We start from the raw sequence: 24,015 nt of genomic DNA on the forward strand, positions 1-24,015 counted from the left end.
GGAAAGTTCATAACAATTCAGAAAGATACTTTCAGTATATCATTAAGTACAAATTTTAAAAGCAGGATACAAAAATAATGCACAGTATCCTCTCATTAATACTTAAAACAACAAAAAAAAAACCTGGGCATAGAAAAGAGATTGAGAAAAATACCAAAAGGTAATAGTGATTGCTATAAGGTGATAAAAATGCTTTTTGTCATTATCTGTATTTTCAGTAATGAGGAAATATTTCTTTTATAATAAAAAAGTAATGCATTTCATTTTAAAAAGCATAGCTCCCAGGACTTCCCTGGTGGCACAGTGGTTAAGAATCTGCCTGCCAATGCAGGAGACATGGGTTCGAGCCCTGGTCCGGGAAGATCCCACATGCCGTGGAGCAACTAAGCCCATGTGCCACAACTACTGAGCCTGCTCTCTAGAACCCGTGAGCCACAACTACTGAGCCCACACACCACATCTACTGAAGCCCGCACGCCTAGAGCCCGTGCTCTGCAACAAGAGAAGCCACTGCAATGAGAAGCCTGTGCACCACAGTGAAGAGTAGCCCCCGCTCGCCTCACCTAGGGAAAACCTGCGAGCAGCAACGAAGACCCAACAGAGCCAAAAATAAATAAAATTTTTTTTTTTAAAAAAGGGCTTCTCTGGTGGCCCAGTGGTTGAGAATCTGCCTGCCAATGCAGGGGACACGGGTTTGATCCCTGGTCTGGGAAGATCCCACATGCCGCGGAGCAGCTAAGCCCACAACTACTGAGCCTGTGCTCTAGAGCCCGTGAGCCACAACTACTGAGCCCGCGTGCCACAACTACTGAAGCCCGCGAGCCTAGAGCCCATGCTCCACAATGAGAGAAACCACCGCCATGAGAAGCCTGCACACTGCAAAGAAGAGTAGCCCCCGCTCGCCGCGACTAGAGAAAGCCCGCGTGCAGCAACAAAGACCCAACACAGCCAAAAATCGATAAATAAAATAATTTATTTTTTTTAAAAAAAACGTAGTTCCCAGAAATAATGTAGATTCTAGAATTTCTAAGTGTATCTCTACCTGAATTTTGGTAACAGACACTAACAAGGTTTATAGCTACTTTGGGGTTTAACCTAGAGTGCTCTTTTTTGCTCTGTGTGTGTGTGCGCGTGTGTAATGTGTGTGTCATTATTTTACCTTAAATGATGGTTTTTGAGAAAAAGGGATTAGAGGGAATATTGTTCAGTGGATATCGCACTTTTCAAAGTGTGTTCTAGCTCTATAACCAGATTTTAAGATCTTCTGATTTCCTCCTGTGATTCTGTCAGGCATCCTCCCAAATAAAGAAGATTCCCATCCCTATCTCTCATCACACCCTGAATATTTAAGGAATTGGTAGTGCCACATTATAGAAAGTTTCATTAACTAAATCCTCAAACTTTAAACCAAAGGCACAGTACATTGACTGAATAAATATGCACAGCATGTTTAAGTATTCTGATGGTTGGTTTAGGAAAACTATAAGGCAAACCTTTAATCCGGCATGATGGAATTTTTAAAAAATAATATTTTGGAGTTTTTCTGATTGCAGTTTTTGGTTTATTCATTGATTAACTAAAACGTGAGACAGAATGTGATATCAGGAGATATGCTCTAAACACAATGGCCTGTCTTCTAAAAATAATGTTATAATGAAAATATTCTTTTCTGTTTTCAGTGACTTTCTGGCTGATCAAGCTGCATGTTATGTTCAGGCAATACAGTGGATTTTGCATTATTACTATCATGGAGTTCAGTCCTGGAGCTGGTGAGGGAATAAAAACAAAAAGTTTTGTCTTTTATAATGGTTCATTCTACTGTAAGCTCATTTGAGAATCTCTTTTCTTTTTATTTCTATTTATGATAGTATTTTTTAAAAGATACATACAGCCAAGTTTAAATGAAATACAGGTAATCTTTTTTTATATGAAAATACTTTAAAAAGACCCTTTTATAACAAAGATACTTCCAGCTATAGCAGATGGCCCATAATAAAAGCTCTCTGTTAATCTAAGGATTTAAAATTTTCTGTTATAATGAATGAAGTGTGACAAAGTCTTGATAATGAATGGGTCTGAGCAGTGGTTAAGTGGGATTGTTTATTATATTCTTCTCTACATTTTTATGTGTTTGAAAAAATTTTTCTATCAGGAGTAATTATTGAAGAATGGGTTATATGAATGTTAGACTGGGAAGGGTAAAGAAGAAAGGAGAAAGGAATTACTTGCTTTTCCTGGAAATAATAATAATTTGTCTCGTTTCCTATTCCAGCAAGTTCCATCTACATTTCCAAACCATCCACTTGTTATAGAAAAAATAACAAGCCAAAATATGCTGCAGGGAAAAGCAGAGACTTTTAAGTGATGAGATAGCTTGTTTTGTTTTGTTTTCAGAACACCTGCTAGGCTCTGTTTTAAAGCACCAACAGCAAAACAGACCAGTGCAAAATAATGTGGCATTAATTTCACATGATTTCACTTACTAATAGCCTTTACAAATCTTTGCAATAACTAACATGATTCTCAGGGCGTCTCTGAAGAGTATTCTATGACAAAAATCCTTGATTTGCCATTTTTTAAGAGGGTGAGTATAAGTTATCCCTATTATATTACCAGGCGTTAAGGCCAGGCACTTGAAAAGCATGTTCTCATATAATCCTCACAACTATTTAAAGTAAGCATTGTTCTCTGCCTTTTACAGATGAGGATTAGAGAGGTTAAGTAATCTTTCCAAGATGACATATACCCAAGAATCAAGTCCAAGGCTATCTGATTCCCAAAGTCTATACGTTTTGCCTTGTCTCACATGCCATTCTGCCTCCTAAACTTTCCCACCCTTTTGAAGTATGACATAATTGTGGAATATAAAAATATTTCTTGGACTTCCCTGGTGGCACAGTGGTTGAGAGTCTGCCTGCCGATGCAGGGGACACAGGTTCGTGCCCTGGTCCGGGAAGATCCCACATGCCATGGAGCACCTAGGCCCATGAGCCATGGCCGCTGAGCCTGCGCATCCGGAGCCTGTGCTCCGCAACAGGAGAGGCCACAACAGTGAGAGGCCCGCGTACCGCAAAAAAAAAAAAAAAAAAAAATTTCTTCATTGTTTTGTTGGTATCTTTAGTCAAACATTAAGAACATTGAAAGTTTTTTTAAAATTGTATGTTTCAAGTTTTGTAAAAATATTTTTCCTGTAGTTAAATATGGGAAGGTATTAAAAACAAAAATAGTTGGTGTGTATGATTGATAAGTGGTTTAATCCTTACCACGAACACAATATATATATACTAATGCAAAGATAAAAGTTCTTAGAACTGACTAGTAACAACCATATGAGCTCAGACTCACTGTTCCCTCTGTCCTTACAAGAGAAGCTCAGGCCCACATGAGCTAACTGAACGTCTTCTGACTACCTCATTACTTCATTCTAAGAACCTATTGTTTGGAAGACTCACAGTCAACATTTTCGAAACTGAACAGCCATTATCGTATTTATATATATAAATAATAAATTATATATTATATATATTTATATATTATTAATATATATATCCTTGCATACATCCAGATTTTGAGTGTGAAACTGCACTTAAAAAATTAAGGAAATAGAATATTTGTTGCCATCAAATGACCTAAATTCTCCAACATTGCTGATTTTTTATATTCAAGTAGCAGAATTATGAATGATTTTTTGTCTTTAGAATTATTGCCATGTGTTGTTAAAATAGAATATGGAGAAGTATATGCTTACCATTGACCTGTTTCATAAAATTGCCAATTGTTTAAAACTCAGTTTTGTTTTATAGGTTTTATCCGTACCATTATGCACCTTTCCTATCTGATATCCGCAACATCAGTACACTCAAAATCCATTTTGAACTAGGAAAACCTTTTAAGCCATTTGAACAGCTTCTTGCTGTACTTCCAGCAGCTAGCAAAAATTTACTTCCTACATGCTACCAGGTGAGTTTTAGAATTAAATGTGTTTACGGTCTTTTTAATATTTAGGAGCTCCTGCAAACTTAGAAACATCATACCCAAATTTCTTTAATAGCTAAATATATTTATATTCAGTTTCAAATACAGGATTCCTTAAACAAATCCCTTGAAAAGTAGTTTCTTGATTTAAAGTTAGCTTTGTTTTATATTTTATTTTTATTTATTTGGTTGTGCCGGGTCTTAGTTGCAGCCTGTGGGCTCCTTAGTTTCAGCACGTGAGCTCCTTAGTTGCGGCAGGTGGGCTCCTTAGTTGTGGCTCCCCGGCCCCTTAGTTGTGGCATGCGAACTCTTAGTTGCAGCATACATGTGGGATCTAGTTCCCTGACCAGGGATCAAACCTGGGCCCCCTGCATTGGGAGCGTGGAGTCTTAACCACTGCGCCACCAGGGAAGTCCCCAAGTTAGCTTTGTTTTAAAAAGGCAAACAAATTTCATAAGCCATTCAGAGCATAGCTTCTTTATTTTCAGTATCTTTAAGCACATCTTCAATTTGTCTCTGCACTGATGAAAGTAAACTGAGCCAGGCAAAATCCGAAGCCATCTACTTTGTCCAAACGTTTACAGATTTCATTTCAGTTCTCTTTTACCCTCTACCTATTAGAATACGGATGATTCTAATAAGTTATTTATATCAACAAAAGTATTACCTCCATTTATATTTGGATTTTAAGCATTTCATTTATCAAATTGTGGAATAAAAGGCTTTTCTCTGGTTAACGTGTTTCACGTAACAGGAAAAAGATATTTCAGGGGTGATTGAGTCACCAAAATTATGCCAAGCCTGCTAAGCTGATTCTGAGAGTAAACTTCATTTAGTTCTTCTAGAGCATCAATCTCTTCTTCTAATTCCATGGTCTGGTACAAGGAACTGGAATAGGCACATATAAACACAAATACACACACCTGCCTTCACTGCTTGAACAGTATCAGGCTTCCTTCTGTATCTTTCTGAAACTTAACCTGTCCTTCATCCTGACCCCTGGCCTTTCTTTCTTAAGTTTCTTTGATGGTTTTTTCCTACCTTCACATACATTAAGGATTGATACTCAACCACTCTGGACCAGTAACCATGCAGGTTTTTATAGCCACATCTGTTTTGATTGTTCTGTGCTCATGACTTGCTGATTATTAAATACTTTGAATATGACCTTGAGAAATATGCTATTTCTTTAAATTTTTTATATCATAATCTTCCATATTCTATTCCTAGAAGACATCTTTAACTTTCTTTATCTACTTCTGTTATAAAATCTCTAATAAAAACGTCGTATTGAACTTTTTATCTTTGCTATTGGTAGTAAAGAGATTTTGGATTTTAGGATTTTTTTTCTTTTTAATTATCTTAGTTCTTATATAACTTAATAAAATCAGTTGATTAGGACATGAAAATAAATTGCCTAAGGTTAAAAATGGAGTGTGTGAAATGAACTGAAGTCTGAATGGGAAAACAATTTAGATAGGCCTTGTAAAGTGAAAAGACAATAGAAGATAGAAATGATAAAATTCAGAGTAAAGATAGTTTTGCTACATAACTAGCTTAGTGGAACAGGAAAGTGGTGAACGGTGGTGAAATTAGAAGCCTCATACTTGAAAATCAAAATATAACAAGTATATTAGAACATATCTAAGATGTGAAAATTTACTTTTGCTTTGCTTAGAAATTTTAAACTGTTACAATTGAGGAAATATTATAAATATATTAGCAAAAAGCTACATTGATATTAGTTGTTACATTTCTATTACGCTATTTTATATTTTCACAGCATTTGATGACGAATGAAGACTCGCCAATTATAGAATATTATCCACCTGATTTTAAAACTGACCTAAATGGGAAGCAACAGGAATGGGAAGCTGTGGTTCTAATACCTTTCATTGATGAGGTCAGTGCATGAAATAGTTATATATACATGTATATTTTAATCAGATATTATTTCACATAAATTAATAAGCAGTGGATTTTAATCACCAGTTGTGTTTTTTTAATGAGTTTTAACTACTCTCATCTTCATTATGTGCATCCAAACTTGTAGGTATGCTAATTATAAGAAAGCTGGCATTGCTTTACTAATAGTAGACAAAGTAGGCTTCAGAACAAGGAGCATTACCAGAAATCAAAGGCTTGAATAACACTGTAAACCTACTCAACTTCATTAATATATGTAGAACACTGTGCCCAACAACTAAAGAATACACATTTTTAAGTGAAAGTACATTCACCAAGATTATTTGGTGAGACATAAAACATGTCTGGGGCTTCCCTGGTGGCGCAGTGGTTGGGAGTCCGCCTGCTGATGCAGGGTTCGCGGGTTCGTGCCCCGGTCCGGGAAGATCCCACATGCCTCAGAGCGGCTGGGCCCGTGAGCCATGGCCGCTGAGCCTGCGCGTCTGGAGCCTGTGCTCCGCAACAGGAGACGCCACAACAGTGAGAGGCCCGCGTACTGCAAAAAAAAAAAAAAAAAAATGTCTGAATAAATTTAAAAGGGTTGAAATCATAAAGAGAATGTTCTCTGACCACATGGAATTAAATTTAAAATCAGTAACAACTTTCTGGGAAACTTACAGATATTTTGAAATTAAATAACACACTTGTAAATAATCCATAGATTAAAGAAATTAAAAGGGATATTTGAAAATATTTATCTGAATGATAATGAGAACACGTATCGTAATCTATGATAAAGCTAAAGCAAGGCTTAAAGGGAGACTTAAGGTTCTAGATGCTTATCCTAAGCAATAAGACATTTTAAAATAAATTAAGCTTCCTACCATAAGAAGCTAGAAAAACAAGAGCAATTTAAGTCCAAACTAAGCAGAATGAAGGAAATAAAAATAGCAGAAATCTATGGAAAATGAGCAAACAATAGAGAAAAATCAATGAAACCAAAAGTTGGTCCTCTGAAAAGATTAATAAAATTGATAAATCCTAGCTAGACAGATCAAGAAAGGCTGAGAAAAGCCAGAGCACGAGGGGAGAACACATAAATTGCCAATATTTGGAATGAAAGAAGAGGTGTCCTATAAATTCTACAGCTATTAAAAGAATCCGTAAGGGATATTGTGAACAATTTTATGGCAACGAATTCAGCAACCTAAGTGAAATGAACACAGTTCTTTAAAGACACAGTTTAGCAAAACTGACCAAAAAACATGTAAAAATCTGAGTAGTCCTATATCTTTTAAAGACATTTAGTTTCATGATTTAAAATCTTCTCACAGAGAGAATTCTAGGTTCAGATGTCTTGACTTGTGAATTCTAGCAAGCATTCAAGGAAGAAATAATACTAATTTTACACAAACTTTGAGAACATAGAATAGGAATAATCACTTCCCAGTATATTTTATTAGACCAGCATGATGCAGATACCCATAGTAAATGATGTTACAAGAAAAGAAAATTACTTGCTAATATCCCTCCTAAAAGTAAATGCAAAAACGTTTAACAAAATAAAGCCAGATGGAATCCAATAATATGTTAGAAGGATAATACTCATAACCAAATGTCATTTATTTTAGAAACACAGTGTTGATTTGCGATGTGATTTACCACACTATCAGTATTCAACATCCAATTTTAATAGAAATGCTCAACATACAGTACTAGAAATAAGATGACACTTCCTCAACCAGATAAAGTGCATCTTAAAAAAACTTGCTAACAGTATACTTAATAGTAAAATTTTGAATGTTTTCTCTGTAAAATCAAGAGTAAGACAAGGATGTTTATTCTAACCAATTCTATTACTGTACTGGAAGTCCAGTGTATTAAGTCAAGGAAAAGAAATAAAGGCATGCAAATTAGAAAGGAAGAAGAAAAATTGTTTTTATATGCACATAGCACTATTACATATATTAAAAATTCTAAGCAGTCTTCAAAAAGATACTCTAATCAATAAGGAAATTTAGCAAGGTCACAGAAAATCTATACAAAATCTGTATAAAGTCTATACAAAATTCAATTGTTTCTATATACTGGTAGTAAACAATTGGAAAATATAAATTTTTTTAAATAAAAAGATTTTTATTCTGCTTTCAATAGCATTAAGATATATAAAATACAGTTACAAATTTAACAGCATGCACACTGAGTACTACAATAGTGTTGAGATACAGAAACCTAAATAAATGGAGGGACATACCATGTTCAAGGAATAGAAGATTTAGTATTGTTAAGATGTACCCTCTTCCCAAATTGATCTTTGGATTCAACATAATCCCAATGAAAAGGCCAGCAGATTTTTATGTAGAAATCAGAAATCCTAAAGTCTTTATGAAATTGCAGAGAATCTAGAGTAGCCAAAGCAATCTATAGGAAGAAAAACAATACTGGAAGACTTTCATTCTCTGATTTCATGACTTACCATGAAGCTAAAGTAATCAAGGGAGTATGTTACTTACATGGCAATAGACAGATCAGTGGAACAGAATTGAGTCCAAACGTAGATCTATACTTGTCCAGTTAATAAATTTTCAATTAAGACATCAAAGCTATTCAATGGGTAAAGAAAAAGCTTTTCAACAATTGGTGCTGAAACAGCTGGCTATATATGTTGAAAAAACCTGTACACTAATGTTCAGAGCAACTTATTTGTGATAACCCCAAACTGGAAAAAATTCGAACATCCTTCAATGAGTGAGTGAGTAAAAAAACTGTAGTACATCCATATAAAGGCATACTACTCAGCAATAAAAAGAACTATTGATATAAACAACGGATGGAGAAAAGTTCATTTGAGTGAAAAAGTCAATCTTGGAAGGTTTTATATAGTTCCATTTATATAATATTTTTGAAATGACAAAATTATTGTAGTATAAAACACGTCAGTGGTTGTTAGGGGTTAGGGTTGGGGATAGGGTGTGACTATAAAGGGATAACATGAAGGGGTTTCTTTATGATGATGTGACAGTTCTGTATTCCAGTTTTAGTGGTGGTTACATGAATCTCTACATATGATAAAAATTCCATAGTACTGTATACACACACAAAATTTAGATATAAAAACTAGTGAAATCCGAATAAATCTGTAGTAGTGATGTACCAGTGTCAATTTCCTGGTTTTGATGATGTACTGTGGCTGTAAGATGTTATCATTGAAAGGTACATGGGAACACACCATACTAATTCTGCAAATTCTTATGAATCTTAATGTTTTTTGCCACTGTACACATGCTATGAAAAAAGGACTTGTGTGTTTATGTATTCTTTTTGTTTGTTTGTTTGTTAATGCATTCTTTTTTGTTGTTGTTGTTAATGCATTCTTATATATCAGAGATTTTATATTTGTAAGGTAGAATCCCCAAAGCAGGAATGCTTGGTTAATGGGAATGTGTATTTTTGTTTTAATGAATATTACCAGTCTTCTTTTTCAAGAAGACTGGTCTAATTTACACCAGCAATATTTAAGTGCCTACTTCTCTGCTTTTCTAGTCCTGAATATTATTGCTTTATTTAATTTTGATGATAAAGTCTACTGATGATAAAGAATGCCATTCATTCAAATTTATTTTTCCCTGATTCCTAATTTAAGTATATTTTGATGTACGTTTGTCTTTTGCATTTTCTCTTTTGTAAATTGTCTGTCTATATCCTTTTCCTCATTTTCTTTTTTTGATTTTGAACAACTCTTTTTATATTAGTAATATTTTTCCCCAGTGTGGCATTTGCCTGTTGATTTTTTTGTGACATCTTTTATCACATACATTTTCTTTTACTTGAAAAATGTCTTTTTTCTTAAAGCTGTTCAGCTTTTTCCTGCCTTATTTAAGAGTTTTTCACTCCAAATTATCAATAATCTCCTAGATTTTTTCCCATTATTTTTGTTGTCTCATTACTCTGACACTTGCTTTTGTATACGGTATGATATTGGAAAGTATATGTGCTTTCTCTCCTAGCTGGATAGCTAGTTATGACAAAAGCATTATTTAAATATCTGAAATACCATGTTTGACGTAGATTTGGATTTGTTTTTGAACTCTGTTTTGTTCTTCTGGTCTGTGGGTCTCTTGTGGTGTCAATACTTAAATGTTTTACTTACAGGTAGTTTTATAAAAAGTGATAGGATCTGGTAAGACAAGTTCCTGGTAACTTTGTGCAGCTCACACATTCATCCTTCGAATATGAACACTAACATCATTTTGTCCTTTAAAAACAAGTATTTTAAACCATTGTGATTTGATTGGAATTATGTTAAATACAAAAGATAATTGGAAAGATGAACATACCTATACCATTGTACAATTTGTAAAGTAAGAGATCAATGAGCAGTGAATTAAGATAAATTATAATTACGATCAATTCATATTTAAATTTTGATTTTCTGCTGATTTTATCCACACGTTAGTGATTGCTGTTGGAGTGATAGTTTCAGAGGAATTTGTAGTGACAAGCAATATTCTAGGGCCCTTTGAAACAAGAATAGCACATCAGTTTTTCATGTAATGAAATGGAAAAGAATTGTATTAGTTAAGATTTTTGTTTTTCAAGAACACAAATAGTAATTCTGTATTCTGAGGGAAAATATTTATTCTGTATGTTGAGATTACAGAATTTTTGTATTTTTAACCCCTCTCTCCAATCTTTATATTCAGAAGCGATTGTTGGAAGCCATGGAGACATGCAACCACTCCCTGAAAAAAGAAGAGAGGAAAAGAAACCAACATAGTGAGTGCCTAATGTGCTGGTATGATAGCGAGACAGAGTTCACGTACCCCTCTCCATGGCCAGAAAAGTTCCCTGCCATAGGACGATGCTGCGCAAGGTAATGTTGTTTGGTAATTTTTCAACAACAGAGAGCTCAAAAAAAAAAAAAAAAAAAAAAAGCAAGCTTTTGAATATCTACTTGGAGAATTAACAAATAATTTATGACAGTTGTAGTCAATTGATAATGAATTACATTCAACTTGCCAAGAATCATAACATCTCTCTCTTTCTCTCTCTCTCTCTCACAGTTGTTTCTGTAGTTCTCTGCTTTGGTCCAATTCTGCTTCTCTGTTTTCGTCTTCTGTTAAAGTTGTCCCACCCCCGTATATATCTGTTCTGTCCCTCAAGAAGTTGTATGAATTTTTGTTTCCATTGCCAGTGTCTGCTCTCAGCATTATTTGACATGCTATGACTTTGCCTCTTATACTCCCCAACCACCCAACTGGAAAGAAGGAGAACAAGAAATAAAAGAGCTCCTCTGGGGGTTTCCCTGGTGGCGCAGTGACTGAGAGTCCACCTGCCGATGCAGGGGACACGGGTTCGTGCCCCGGTCTGGGAAGATCCCACATGCTGCGGAGCGGCTGGGCCCGTGAGCCATGGCCGCTGAGCCTGCATGTCCGGAGCCTGTGCTCCGCAACGGGAGAGGCCACAACAGTGAGAGGCCCGCGTACCGCAAAAAAAAAAAAAAAAAAGAGCTCCTCTGTTTCTTGCCTCAAACCTATTTCTACTTTCTCTTCTTCATTAAGATGTCTTCCTTGTTTTTTCTCTTCTCTCATCTTCTCTGCAAATAATATCTAGATGGCAGTTGTGTTGCAGATAAAGTAAACGTTTCTCAGTTATGATTTTTCCTTTTGTTAAAGCAAAGAGAAAGATGAAATAGACATTATAAAATGTTTATTTTCCATTCTGGGTTTTGGAACATGGACGATACAGAGATTTGTAGCACGTTTTGTATGTTCCTTTAGTATAAAAATCATGTATATATACATATATAATTTATATATTTTATATATATTATATTTTTTATATATTATATATATTTTTTAAATTAATGGGGAGGACGTCCACTCAGTATCTTACAGGCATGGTTGTGTCTGGATCAATACCAAGGAAGAATCTGCTGCTCTATATTTTCTTTCTCTTAAAGGACGAATTGTTAATTCTCCTGTTAAAAGCAAGGAGGACTCTGGCAAAATACTGAAGGGAATGCTGAAAACCTGTGATTGCTTGTAATGTATGAATTTTAAATTAAATGCCTCCATTTATTTTCTAGGTATAGAATAATATCATTAGATGCTTGGCGTGTAGACATAAGCAAAAACAAAATAACCAGGGTTGACCAAAAGGCATTATATTTCTGTGGATTTCCTACTTTGAAACACATCAAACACAAAGTCAGTGGCTATTTATTTTCATAAAATTTTTTCACTTTACTGAATGTGAAGTGATTATGGAGAAAAAATTAAAATTAAATTCTATGACTTCTTTTAAAGTTTTTTTTGAAGAAAAGTGGGGTTCAAGTATTCCAGCAAAGCAGTCGTGGAGAAAACATGATGTTGGAAATATTAGTGAATGCAGAATCAGATGAACTTGTAAGTATTTTCTTCATTATATATTTCTTAGGTGCTTATTATGCATAAAACTGTTTTAGCTGCAACGTGTTTTCCAAAGTGGTATAACATGTAGTAACTCCAGAAGTTCACAGGAAATAAGGATGAAGTAAAGAAACATTTACACAAATTAAAGGACATATATAATTGTGACATAATGAGCAAAAAAAATGCTGTAGGAATTTGAAGAGGAGATGAGCTGTGTGAGCTAAAGATTAAGTACAGATCTGTAAATGAAAATAGGCTTGAGCTGGGTGCTAAAAGAAAGATTATCACAAAGAGGAAAAAGGAGGGGAAAGGTATTCCAGTTGAAAAGAATAACATGAGCTGGGAGTTATAGTAAAAAATAAATGTGATACATTATCATTTCTTTTAACCTTTTTGTATGTCTGAATTTTTTTTTTTTTTTAGAGTAGATGTGATGTATTTGAGAAGGAATAGATAAACCTGACTGAATCAGAGGACTTGTATTGGGAAATAGTAGACATTAAGGTTGAAAAAACAGATTGAGGCCAGATTATGGAGGACCTTGAATACCAGGCTAAGGAGTTTGGACTTATTTTTCATGACTGTTATCTTGAAATTGGTATTTTCATAAAGATTAATTTGGTGGCAATATAGTAGACTAAAGTGCATACAAAAAAATGGAAAAGCCTGCAAGTTGAGGTTGTGGTTATAGAAGCCTTAGACAATAAGGACATAAACTGTGGGAGTGGTAATAGATCTAGATGAACAGGACTAAATAAAATTCACAAGTTTCATCATTTGTTCAAAAATAGGGGATGAAAAGAAAAAGAAAATATTAAATATGAATCACTCTTAGATATCAGACTAATTAACTGAAAAACAGTTACTGTTTATTGGAATAAAGAAGTTAAAATGGGAGAGGCACTGGCTTGAGGGGATTAATTATCAGTAATAGAATTTTAAGTTGGTGCTAGGACATTTAACTGGAGCCGCCCTTTCAGCCTTTCTCAACAGAGTTCCACAAGAGTTTTAAGCCCTCTTGCCCTAAGTCATCCATTCATTTATAATAGATTAATTTACCTTTTGTGCATTTAGAATGGTACTAGTTATGTACCATCCTTGGAAGAATTGGGGAAATACATAGTCAAATTGTTTTTTGTGTTCTGTGGTTCAGATGAAAAACTTCAGTCAAGAAAGGCAACTTATGGGCTTCCCTGGTGGCGCAGTGGTTGAGAGTCCGCCTGCCGATGCAGGGGACGCGGGTTCGTGCCCCGGTCTGGGAAGATCCCACATGCCGCGGAGCGGCTGGGCCCGTGAGCCATGGCCGCTGAGCCTGCGCGTCCGGAGCCTGTGCTCTGCAACGGGAGAGGCCACAAAAGTGAGAGGCCCGCGTACCGAAAAAAATAAATGAAAAAATAAATAAATAATTTAATTAATTAAAAAAGAAAGGCAACTTATACACAGTTGAATACCTGGAGCTAGAGCTTGTAAGACAATAGGGATATGTAGGGCATTAGCAAGGAAGTGATGGCTGGGGCCTCGGGGCTCATTTCCTTGAAGAAAGGGGATTCTCAGGGTTCAAGGTCCCAGCATGAGGAAGTACCCATGGGTGGAAAGGGTGGAAAAGGAACCAGTAAAGGTTACATAGTGTTCAGAGAAGAAAGAGAATAATTTCCATGTTTAGTAGTGTCACAGAAGCATGGAGTAGATGGTACATACAGTTCAAGAAAAGTGAAAACTAAAATAAGGTCTGTGAGTTTGTCCTTTGGGCATCATTACTGGACTTTGAGGATTCCATTCCCATAGGTTGTTGGAGGCAGAAGTCCAATTCCTAAGTACTAATCAGGGACTCGTTAGGTGGGAAGTCGAGGTAGCAAGTCTTAAGCCCTTGGTTAAGAAGTTTATTATTGAAAAGAGGGTTAGAAACATAACTGTAGGTAAAGAAGAGGCAGCTCATTTAGCAAATCCGTACAAAAGAAGAGAGGTAGAGCTAAAGAAGAAAGGAGCTCTTAAAGGCACTGTAGAGGGAAAGGATGTGAAGTGGATTGCCTCTAGGGCTTACGGGAAAGGATTAATCTAGGAAAGAAGGGAAAAGGATAATTAAGGGAGCCTAGTTCTAATGTTGAAACTTGTTTTATTTATCAGAATAGTTATTCTTTTATATGTTCACTGTAAGAGATGTCTAAATATAGTAAATAAAATAAAAAGTTACCCCCAAAATAGTCTAAAAATAGTCATCTCTATTTGTTAAAGAAGTATTTGCTAATAATGATTAAGCATAATGAAAAGAAAAAATGTGAATCAAAATTTATATTTCAACTTCAGTTTCTACCACAAAGTTGTTGTCTTACCAACAGTAATAATAATAATAATGTTTCCTTTTAAGAATTTTTACTTAAGGTATTATTTCATACAGAATATTTATACAGTTGTCCCTCAGTATCCATGGGGCATTGGTTCCAGGACTCCCCACTGATACCAAAATCTGTGGATGCTCAAGTCTCTTATATAAAATGGTGTAATATTTGCATATGACCTACACACATCCTGCCGTATACTTTAGATCATCTCTTTTACTTATAATACTTAATACAGTATAAATAATTGTAAATACAATGCAAATGCTATGTAAATAGTTGCCAGCATTTGTTGAAACTTTCTGGAGTTTTTTCTAAATATTCTCCATCAGTAGTTGGTTTAATCTGCAGATGTGGAACCCATGGATACAGAGGGCCAACTGTGCAGCGTTTTATAGTTTAAAAAAGCTTTTGTGTATATTATTTTATCCTTAAATAAATATTGTGAGGTAGATGTTATAACTTCTTCTCATAAAAGAAAACTGAGACTCAGTGGGATTAAAGGATTTGCCTAAGAGTCCATAGCTGAACAAAGGCAGAACCCAATTTTGGACCCATAGTTTCTAACTTGAAATAAGTCTAGTGTTCTTATTTAATTATACCAGCCACAAACTGAAATGAATTACATATTTTAGATTCTGTTTTATGCTATCTGATTATTTGATATGAAATAATAGTAGCCCTTTTCTAGACATCTATGCTGTTCTTTTCACTTTTCTCAGTTTCCATGAGAAAAATAAGCTGATAATCATGAGAATAATAGAATCATAGAATTTTACAACTGGATGGAATTTTGTGAGGCAACTAATCCAGCTCATTAATTTTACAATTTAAAAAACTTAAATGGAGATTGGAAAAGGGACATTCACTCAGCTAGTTAGCAGCAGAACTAAGAACCTAGATTTCTTGCTGAACATTATTTCTACTAATGTTGGCTATTATTGTGAACAGTAATACTCACATTATAGGTCAGTGTTCTTCTGTTTGATTTTACTGAAACCTGTTTTCTCGCCAAGTAATTTCATTTAGGATTAAAATCAGTGGGCCATCCTTCACTAATAACTGCCAGTGCTGTTGAAAAAATGAGGAGGCAAGCTTCCTAGTGTTGAGATGTTTATACTGCAGAAAATTACTTTTAAGTTGGTCATAGTTCCCTTCTAATAAGAAGAGATTGGCAGAGGGGAAGGTAAAGTTGGTAAACTTACACAGATTCATAATAAATTAAAGAATAAAGAAAGGCAGATAAGTAAAAACAACTGAAAAAAAATTTTTTTTTAAGAAGGAGGACTTCTCTGGTGGTCCGGTGGTTAAGACTGCACGCTTCCACTGCAGGGGGCTAGGGTTCAATCCCTGGTCAGGGAACTAAGATCCTGCATGCTGCGTGGCGTGGCCAAAAAAATTTTTTTAACAAAAATAAATAAATAAACTTAAAGGAAAGGGAAAAAAACAAAAATCTAAAAGAACAGAAATCCTGGAAAATGTACTAGAAAGACAGAGAGTAGTTGGCAATAAAGGCACAACTTAGAGAAGAGAAATTTTAAAAACTGAATTCAAGTGGATGGAATAATTAAGTGGGAATAAAGCTGAGAAGAGCAGTTACTAATAGGGAATAATTGGCCTGAGCCATCAAATAATATTTTATATCTGTTTTAATTATTAAGGCATGGTTTTTATAGATTTTAAACACACTTATAAACACAAGCCAGTTTTAATTATTTAATTTCGCCTCTGTAAAATTCTCTCTTGGACCTAAAACATGAATGAACTTTTCTGTTTTTACTTTAAGAGTGTAGAAAATATAGCTTCATCAGTGCTTGGGAAGTCTCTCTTTGTTAATTGGCCTCATCTTGAAGAAGCTAGAGTTGTTGGTGTATCAGATGGAGAAACTAAGTAAGATTTTATTTATAATTTTTAAAGTTTATATGTGCTTTGCTATTTGTTGGCTTTTATTCATACATTTTAACTGATATAATATTTGTAAAATATTTACACTCTATAGTGAAAATGAAAGTCCTCTAATCATACCACTCCAGGTTCAACCACTTATTGACAGTTTATTGTACATACCTTGAGATGCATATTTTTTATTAGTATTTTATTTTATTTTTTAAATTAAATTTTATTGGAGTATAGTTGCTTTATAATGTTGAGATGCATATTTTAGATGCATATATTATTTTTTCCCTTTTGCCTTCTTTTCCTTTCAATAGCTTGGAAGTTCTATATCCTAATTCTTTTCTACCAGTTATCATTATATAAATTAGCAAATATATTTCTTTCTGACAAGAATAAATAGCATATGTAACCTTACCTTTTCCATGCCTTTCCCAGGTTTCATTTAAATAATATATTAAAAAACACGTATCTTCTATTCTAAAAATAATTTCTTAACATTTTATTCAAGTTCACAATCATTTTATCAGTGATTATTTAGACAAGCTATTCTTTGTCATCTTTTACTTGGTCTGATATCTTGTTCTTTTGTTATTTTTCATGTCTAGAACTTTCTAAAGTAATTTTTTTTTCAGAGAAAATGTGAGGATGTTAATGTTTTCTGAATTATTACATATCCAAAAGGTTTTTTTTGTTGTTTTCATAGGTTTAGAGTTAGAGGCCTAATCCTTTTTCCTTAGGTCTCTGCAAACGTATTTCAGTTGTGTTTTGTTGCATAATTTTGTTGATGAGAAGTCAGTACCAGTATGAACTGGTATTGAACATTCTTTTTTAATCATCAAAATTCAGTTCCCCTGCCTTTTTGATGAAGTCCAGTTATCAGTTTTTAGTTTTATGGATCATGCTTTTGGTCTAAGAACTCTTGACCTAGCCCTAGGTCCCAAAGAAGATTTTCTCCAAAAAGTTTTATAGTTTTACCTTCTCCTTTTACATTTAAATCCATGATCCATTTTGAATTAATTTTTATATAAGGTATGAGGTTTGGGTCAAGTTTCATATGTTTACCTATGAATATTGAATTAACTCAAGTACTATTTGTTGAAAAAACTCTCCTTCCTCCATTAGTTTGCTTTTACACCTATGTCAGAAATAAGTTGAGCATATTTGTATGGGTCTACTTGTGGGTTCTCTGTTTTGTTGCATTTGTCTCTATGTCTATTTTTTATGCCTGCACCACATTGTCTTGTTACTGTAGCTATGTAGTAAGTCTTAACCTTAGGTAGAGCGATTCCTTACTTTTTTTTTTTTTCAAAATTGTTTTAACTATTTTTGGTCCTTTGCCTTTCTATATATAGTTTAGAATAAATTTTTTTATATTTATAAAAATCTTTGAGAAATTTTGATAGGAATTGTACTAAACTTATAATTTGTGGAGATTTGACATCTTTACTATGTTGAGTCTTCTGATCCAAATGGATAAATGAAGATCCATTTATCTCTCTGTTTATTTTAATCTTTGATTTCTTTTATCACTATTTTGTTTCCTCAGCATACTGAACCTATATATGTTTTGTTAGATTTATACCTACCTAAGTATTTAAAAATTTTTGGAGCAACTATAGATAGTATTATGTTTTCAATTTCAGTTTCCCCAGCTAGTATATAGAAATATAATTGATTTCTGTATGTTGATTTTATATCCTAGGATCTGGCTAAACTTACTTCCCTGCCTTTTTTCTTAAAGTCCAAGCCAGTTATTTTTTAGAATTCTGAATTTACCTAGTTGTTTCCTCTTAGTGTCATTTAAGTTGGTCCTCCATCCCACATATTTCCTGTAAACTGGGAGTTAGGTATAGTGGCTTGATTAGAATCAAGTTAAACTTTTTTAGCAAAACTACTTTATTGAGGCTTCCCTGGTGGCGCAGTGGTTGAGAGTCCGCCTGCCGATGCAGGGGACACGGGTTGGTGCCTCGGTCCGGGAAGATCCCACGTGCTGCGGAGCGGCTGGGCCCGTGAACCACGGCCGCTGAGCCTGCGCGTCCGGAGTCTGTGCTCCTCAACGGGAGAGGCCACAACAGTGAGAGGCCCATGTACCGCCAAAAAAAAAAAAAACTACTTTATTGAATTTGAGAGTATTAATTCTTTAAAAATTTATATTTTTATTATGTATTTAGTTTAATTTCTTATAGAGAAAGAATTGTAATTTGTTTTAAATTTTGATTAAAATTTTTTACAAGTGCTTGTTCTGAAATTCATATTACAATTTTAAAAAAGGAGGCTTTTGGTTTTTTGCCATTATACCATGTAGAAATCTTTTCACTTTGAAGACTCACACTACTACAACTCTATATTAAACCACAAATTTGCGGGTACTATAATTTTAATTTTTAAGGTTTTACTTGGAAGAACCTGCAGGAACACAGAAGCTTTATTTGGGAAGAACTGCACCACCCTCTAAAGTGGTCCATCTTGGAGACAAAGAACAATCTAACTGGACAAAAGAAGTACAAGGAATTTCAGAATAGTGAGTGTCATAAATAGTATTTAATGTCATTGAACTAGAATGTGGTGGTCTAATGTACTTATTTTTTAACTTATTTTCCACTTAGTGTGATTACTCTGAATACTGACTGCATCTTCATTTTATGGTCTAAAAAAGTAATGAGTTCTAATTTAAAATAAAATCTGGTTAGCAGCAGTTAGAGCCTTGCCCAGTTTGTCACTAAAATACTTCATGATGTACAAAAAAAAAAGAAAAGACCTAATCACTTACACTAGAAATACACAGTTCATAAGTTGCCTGAATTTGAGAGTTAATTTCACTAACCATAAGGCCATTGAATTTCTTGGCCACATGTAACTAATAAAAATAGGAGGGCATACTCTCCTTTGTTCTTCACCCTTCCCTCCTCCCTACTCCCCTCCTCCCTACGCCCAAGCCCCTTATGCTCTGAATTCAGAAATGCAAGGTCTATACCAACTAAGTAAAGAAGAAGCTAACCCTCCTTGGAATGCTAATTTTCAGGGTGCTTTGTGTCCCATGATCCCACCCTAACAGTACCTCTCCTTTTTCATCCAAACACTAGAATTCCCTAAACCAAAACAGAATAATAGAAGCTGGCAGTGGCACGTGAAATGGTGTTATAAATGTATATCCGTCAGCCCTCCTGTTCATACTGTAGTAGCATCCATTGATAAATGGGAACTCAAGGAGACACCTCTTCTACAATTATAGGAGCTAATACCAGGCCATAGTATCCTTATTCAAAGATGATTAAACAGGAAATATGTTAAAAGGCCATGAAAAGCTATCCAACATAAAAGGAGATGAACACAGCTGTCAGGGGGAGAAGAGCATTTTTGGCCTCCCAATAGTGTAAGTTAGATACCCCTGTCATAGCTCACATCATTCTGAATTTTCTTTTATAGCACATAAATAGAATCATAATAATAAATTTATGAATGTGGTTACTTTAAGACTCTTTTCATAGATAGTAGGCTCCATAAGGGTAGGGAACATATCTGGTTTTTTCACCATAATTTTAATTTTGCTATATAAAATATATGTATATATAATAATGTTATTTAACTATATACTATGTAACTATATATAACGTATATTATATAATACATATCTTTTTTATAAACACATACGAAAATAAAATTATGATTTCTATAATGAGCTCAGTAGATGGTCTGAATAGTAATATGGGCATACTGAAAACTGAATCAGTGGGCTAAAAGATCAAGCTGAGGAATTCCTTCAGCACATAGTACACAAAGAGATGAAAATAGTGTAGTCAGAATTTCTGAAATGTAGCTGAGAGGAATTCTAGAAAGAGGAAATGGAGAGGAGACAAGAAAATATCCCTCACGTGAAGAATGATTGCATCTTCATATCAGGAATCAGCACACTTTTTCTGTAAAGGCCAAATAGTAAATACTTTAGGCTTTGTAGACTTTACAGTTTTTGTCACAACTTCTCAACTCTGTTGTTATATCACAAAAGCAGCCATAGATATTAAATAAATGATTGACTGTGTTCCAGTAAATTTTATTTATAAGAATAGGAGGCAGTCTGGATTTAGCCCGTTACCATAGTTTGCCAACCTCTACTTGAGACTGAAAAGGCCCACTGAATGCCCCTCCCTGTCAATCTCTATTTTCTGTCTTTCTGGATTTACCTATTCTGGATATTTCATATAAATAGAGTCACATAATATGTGACCTTTTGTGTCTGGCTTCTTTCACTTAGCATGTTTAGGGGGTTCATACACATTGTAGTATATGTCAATACTTATTTCTTTTTATGGCCAAATATTTCATTGTATGGATATACCACCTTTTGTTTATGCATTCATCTGTTGGACATATGGCTTCTTTCCACCTTTTTGCTATTGTGAATAGTGCTGTTATGAGCATAGGCCTATAAATATTTGTTTGATTACTTGTTTCCAGTTCTTTGGTTACATACTTAGGAGTGGAATTGCCAGGCTGTTTGGCAGTTCTCTGTTTCACTTTTTGAGGAACTGTGAAACTGTTTTCCGCAGTGGCTGCACTGTTTTACATCCCCATCAGCAGTATACAAGTGTTCCAGTCTCTCCACATCCTTTCCAACCCTTTTTTTTTGGCTGCGTTGGGTCTTCGTTGCTATACGTGGGCTTTCTCTAGTTGTGGCGAGTGGAGGCCACTCTTCGTTGCAATGCACGGGCTTCTCATTGTGGTGGCTTCTCTTGGTGCAGAGCACGGGCTCTAGGCGCACAGGCTTCAGTAGTTGTGGCACACGGGCTCAATAGTTGTGGCTCACGGGCTCTAGAGCACAGGCTCAGTAGTTGTGGCACAGGGGCTTAGTTGCTCCACAGCATGTGGGATCTTCCCAGACCAGGGCTTGAACCCGTGTCCCCAGCACTGGCAGGCTGATTCTTAACCACTGCGCCACCAGGGAGGTCCCACAGCGCTTCTTGTTTTCAGTTTTTTGTTATAGCCAGCCTAGTGGGTATGAAACACAGGAGTTTCTTATAACTCTGTGAGTTCTTATTTAATCTTACAGACTTTGGGAAAGTTAGCCACAGGATAATGCAAAAAGTCTTAAGTTAGGTACTCAGAACTGCTAGCATATTTATTTAAAGTTTATTTAAGCATTTGATTATGAGTTGGTAGTTTGAATGATGGTTATCATCTTAGAATATATGCACACTCATACACATCTATATTTATTTTTTATTTTTTCTTTGAGCTACCTGAGAAGAAAAGGAATAATAATAAATGAAACATCTGCAGTTGTATATGGTCAGTTACTCACAGGTCGTAAATATCAAGTAAATCAAAATGGTGAAGTCCGTCTAGAGAAACAGTGGTCAAAACAAGTTCTTCCATTTGTTTATCAAACTATTGTCCAAGTAAGTCTCCTTCAGGTCTCAATTCTATCTTAACGTACACTGTTGCACACTGTATAAAGAAAACACTGTATCATATTAATATGCAGCAATATATAATAGATATTATTATTTAATGTAATTTGCAAAATACTGTAGTGTTTAAAAGGAGTATAACATGCTCAGACACTCATTCTGTGCATGGTTAGGAAACTTTTCTTTTGTATTTATTTATTATTCTCACAAAAAGTTTGCTTTAAATAAATTAGTAAATACAAAAAGCATTTGCTTTTGTGTTCGTGATCTTAGATGTTGTAAGGGGGCAAATTTTTTTAAATGCATGTAGTGATCATGTAATTTGGGGGAAGCAGTATAGCATAGTGATTAAGAGTACTGACTGAGTTGACTTCTTAGCCATATGACCTTGGGCAAGATCACCTTTCTGTGCTTTAGTTTCCTCATCTATAAAGTGGGGCTAGTAATGGTCTCTGCCACAGAGGGTTGTCTTCAGGATATGAAGAAAATAAAATGAACTAATGAACTTCATTAGTGAAGTTCACTAATGAAATGAACTAATGAAATGAACTTCAGGAAATGAACTAATAAATGTGTAAAGTACCTAGAAGAGTGTCTGGCATATAAGGAGATAATAAATTTTAGATTCTGGTATTGTTATGTAGAAAATCTTTACATTTGACATTTGTAGACAGCATAGTCATAATCCCATAGGAAAAAATCTTGATATGCAGTCTATAGAAATTTTGACTGTAACGAATCACTTTTATATTTCATTCTACATAGGACATCCGAGCTTTTGACTCCCGTTTCTCCAATATTAAAACATTGGATGACTTGTTTCCTCCTAGGAGTATGGTCTTTATGCTGGGAACACCCTATTATGGATGCACTGGAGAAGTTAGTACCTGTTATTTTTACTATTAAATTTCTTTATGGTTTCAAGTTAATACAGTTATTTAACTTCTCTTCATTTAGGCATAAAATAAAATGTAATACTGAAGGGGAAAAAAGAAAGAGTTCATTCATCTAATTTATAAACACAATATTTGGCTATATATCTTTAGTGTTGAGCACACTGAGATCAGGAGGTGGTGGAAGAAGAATTCAGGTTCTAATCTCTTTTTTCATAGGTTTATTTATTGTAGTATGGATGAAGCAATTCTGAAATTATTTTCAATGTATTATTGGGCTGATGAATTGATAAATGTGTTGATGTTTTGGGGAACTCCAGCTCTCACATGGGAAAAGGTACTTGTAAGTATAGAACAGGAGAATGCAAGAAAGGACCTGTGGGGACAGATTAGAATTGGAGGTATTAATGTGAACTCATGATTGCTAAAATACTTTATACGTGTGTATGTGTATGTATATAGGCACATGTATATGGGTATATTTATGTATGTTTGTAGATATATGAATGCATATGTGCCTATACGTACATATATTTTCTAGCCCTATTTGCTCATAAGGATTGGAAGCAAAGATACCCTGGTAGCATGTAACACTCTGATCTTGATCTCTAACACCATATCCCACAAAAAGGAACTGGCCTTCTCAGAGAAGGCTGATTACAGGGCTGAGGCAGAATAAGTACACGATGAGCCTAGAACTACTAGTTATGCGGGAAAGCAAGGAGGTACTCACAAGAATGATGTGAGCATATGACAAACACAGGTAGCAGGTTGAAGAGGCTCCTACCGGCCAAATCTGGGACTGTTTAAGTACCAAAGTAATCGAGTACATATTGAATTATAAACCATCAGGGGCGGGGAATAGGAATGCGTGATTCCATAGTGATAATAAATAGGTAAATAAATGGAGAAAGGAAAGACTTTTGCCTATATTATCATGTCAGGGATAATTGTGGAGGGAATGAGGGAGTTGGAAAACCATCATTTAACAAGCATAATGATTCAGATTGAATCAGGCAACAATCATCATTGGAAGCTAAATCTAAGGGGAATTTTTGATCAGGAGCAAGATATTTTCATGGTCTTAGAAAGTGTCTCCCCACAGATTGTTTATTTAGTTGCAAGGAGAACAAAAAACTATAATTGTACAGTAAAGAAATTTAGCAACATCTTGATTGTATGATCAAAA

At 34.8% G+C, this 24,015-nt stretch overlaps 1 protein-coding gene across 5 annotated transcripts in view; it reads left to right on the plus strand.

The window, feature by feature from the left end:
- The window catches only part of XRN1 (5'-3' exoribonuclease 1), a 101,273-nt gene that overhangs the window by 22,851 nt on the left and 54,407 nt on the right, over nucleotides 1-24,015 (plus strand). For all 5 annotated transcript variants that reach the window (XM_029214098.1, XM_029214101.1, XM_029214100.1 and 2 more), the window contains exons 13-22: nucleotides 1,680-1,769; nucleotides 3,804-3,960; nucleotides 5,759-5,878; nucleotides 10,584-10,753; nucleotides 11,969-12,089; nucleotides 12,189-12,287; nucleotides 16,416-16,519; nucleotides 18,915-19,046; nucleotides 21,759-21,921; nucleotides 22,699-22,812. In XM_029214098.1, the coding sequence (XP_029069931.1) occupies nucleotides 1,680-1,769; nucleotides 3,804-3,960; nucleotides 5,759-5,878; nucleotides 10,584-10,753; nucleotides 11,969-12,089; nucleotides 12,189-12,287; nucleotides 16,416-16,519; nucleotides 18,915-19,046; nucleotides 21,759-21,921; nucleotides 22,699-22,812 (1,270 nt within the window). The remainder of the gene's footprint in view (nucleotides 1-1,679; nucleotides 1,770-3,803; nucleotides 3,961-5,758; nucleotides 5,879-10,583; nucleotides 10,754-11,968; nucleotides 12,090-12,188; nucleotides 12,288-16,415; nucleotides 16,520-18,914; nucleotides 19,047-21,758; nucleotides 21,922-22,698; nucleotides 22,813-24,015) is intronic.

The sequence above is a fragment of the Monodon monoceros genome, unplaced genomic scaffold (genome assembly GCF_005190385.1).
Source record: "Monodon monoceros isolate NGI ecotype Baffin Bay Population unplaced genomic scaffold, NGI_Narwhal_1 Super_Scaffold_11, whole genome shotgun sequence".
Taxonomy (NCBI): Eukaryota; Metazoa; Chordata; class Mammalia; order Artiodactyla; family Monodontidae; genus Monodon; species Monodon monoceros.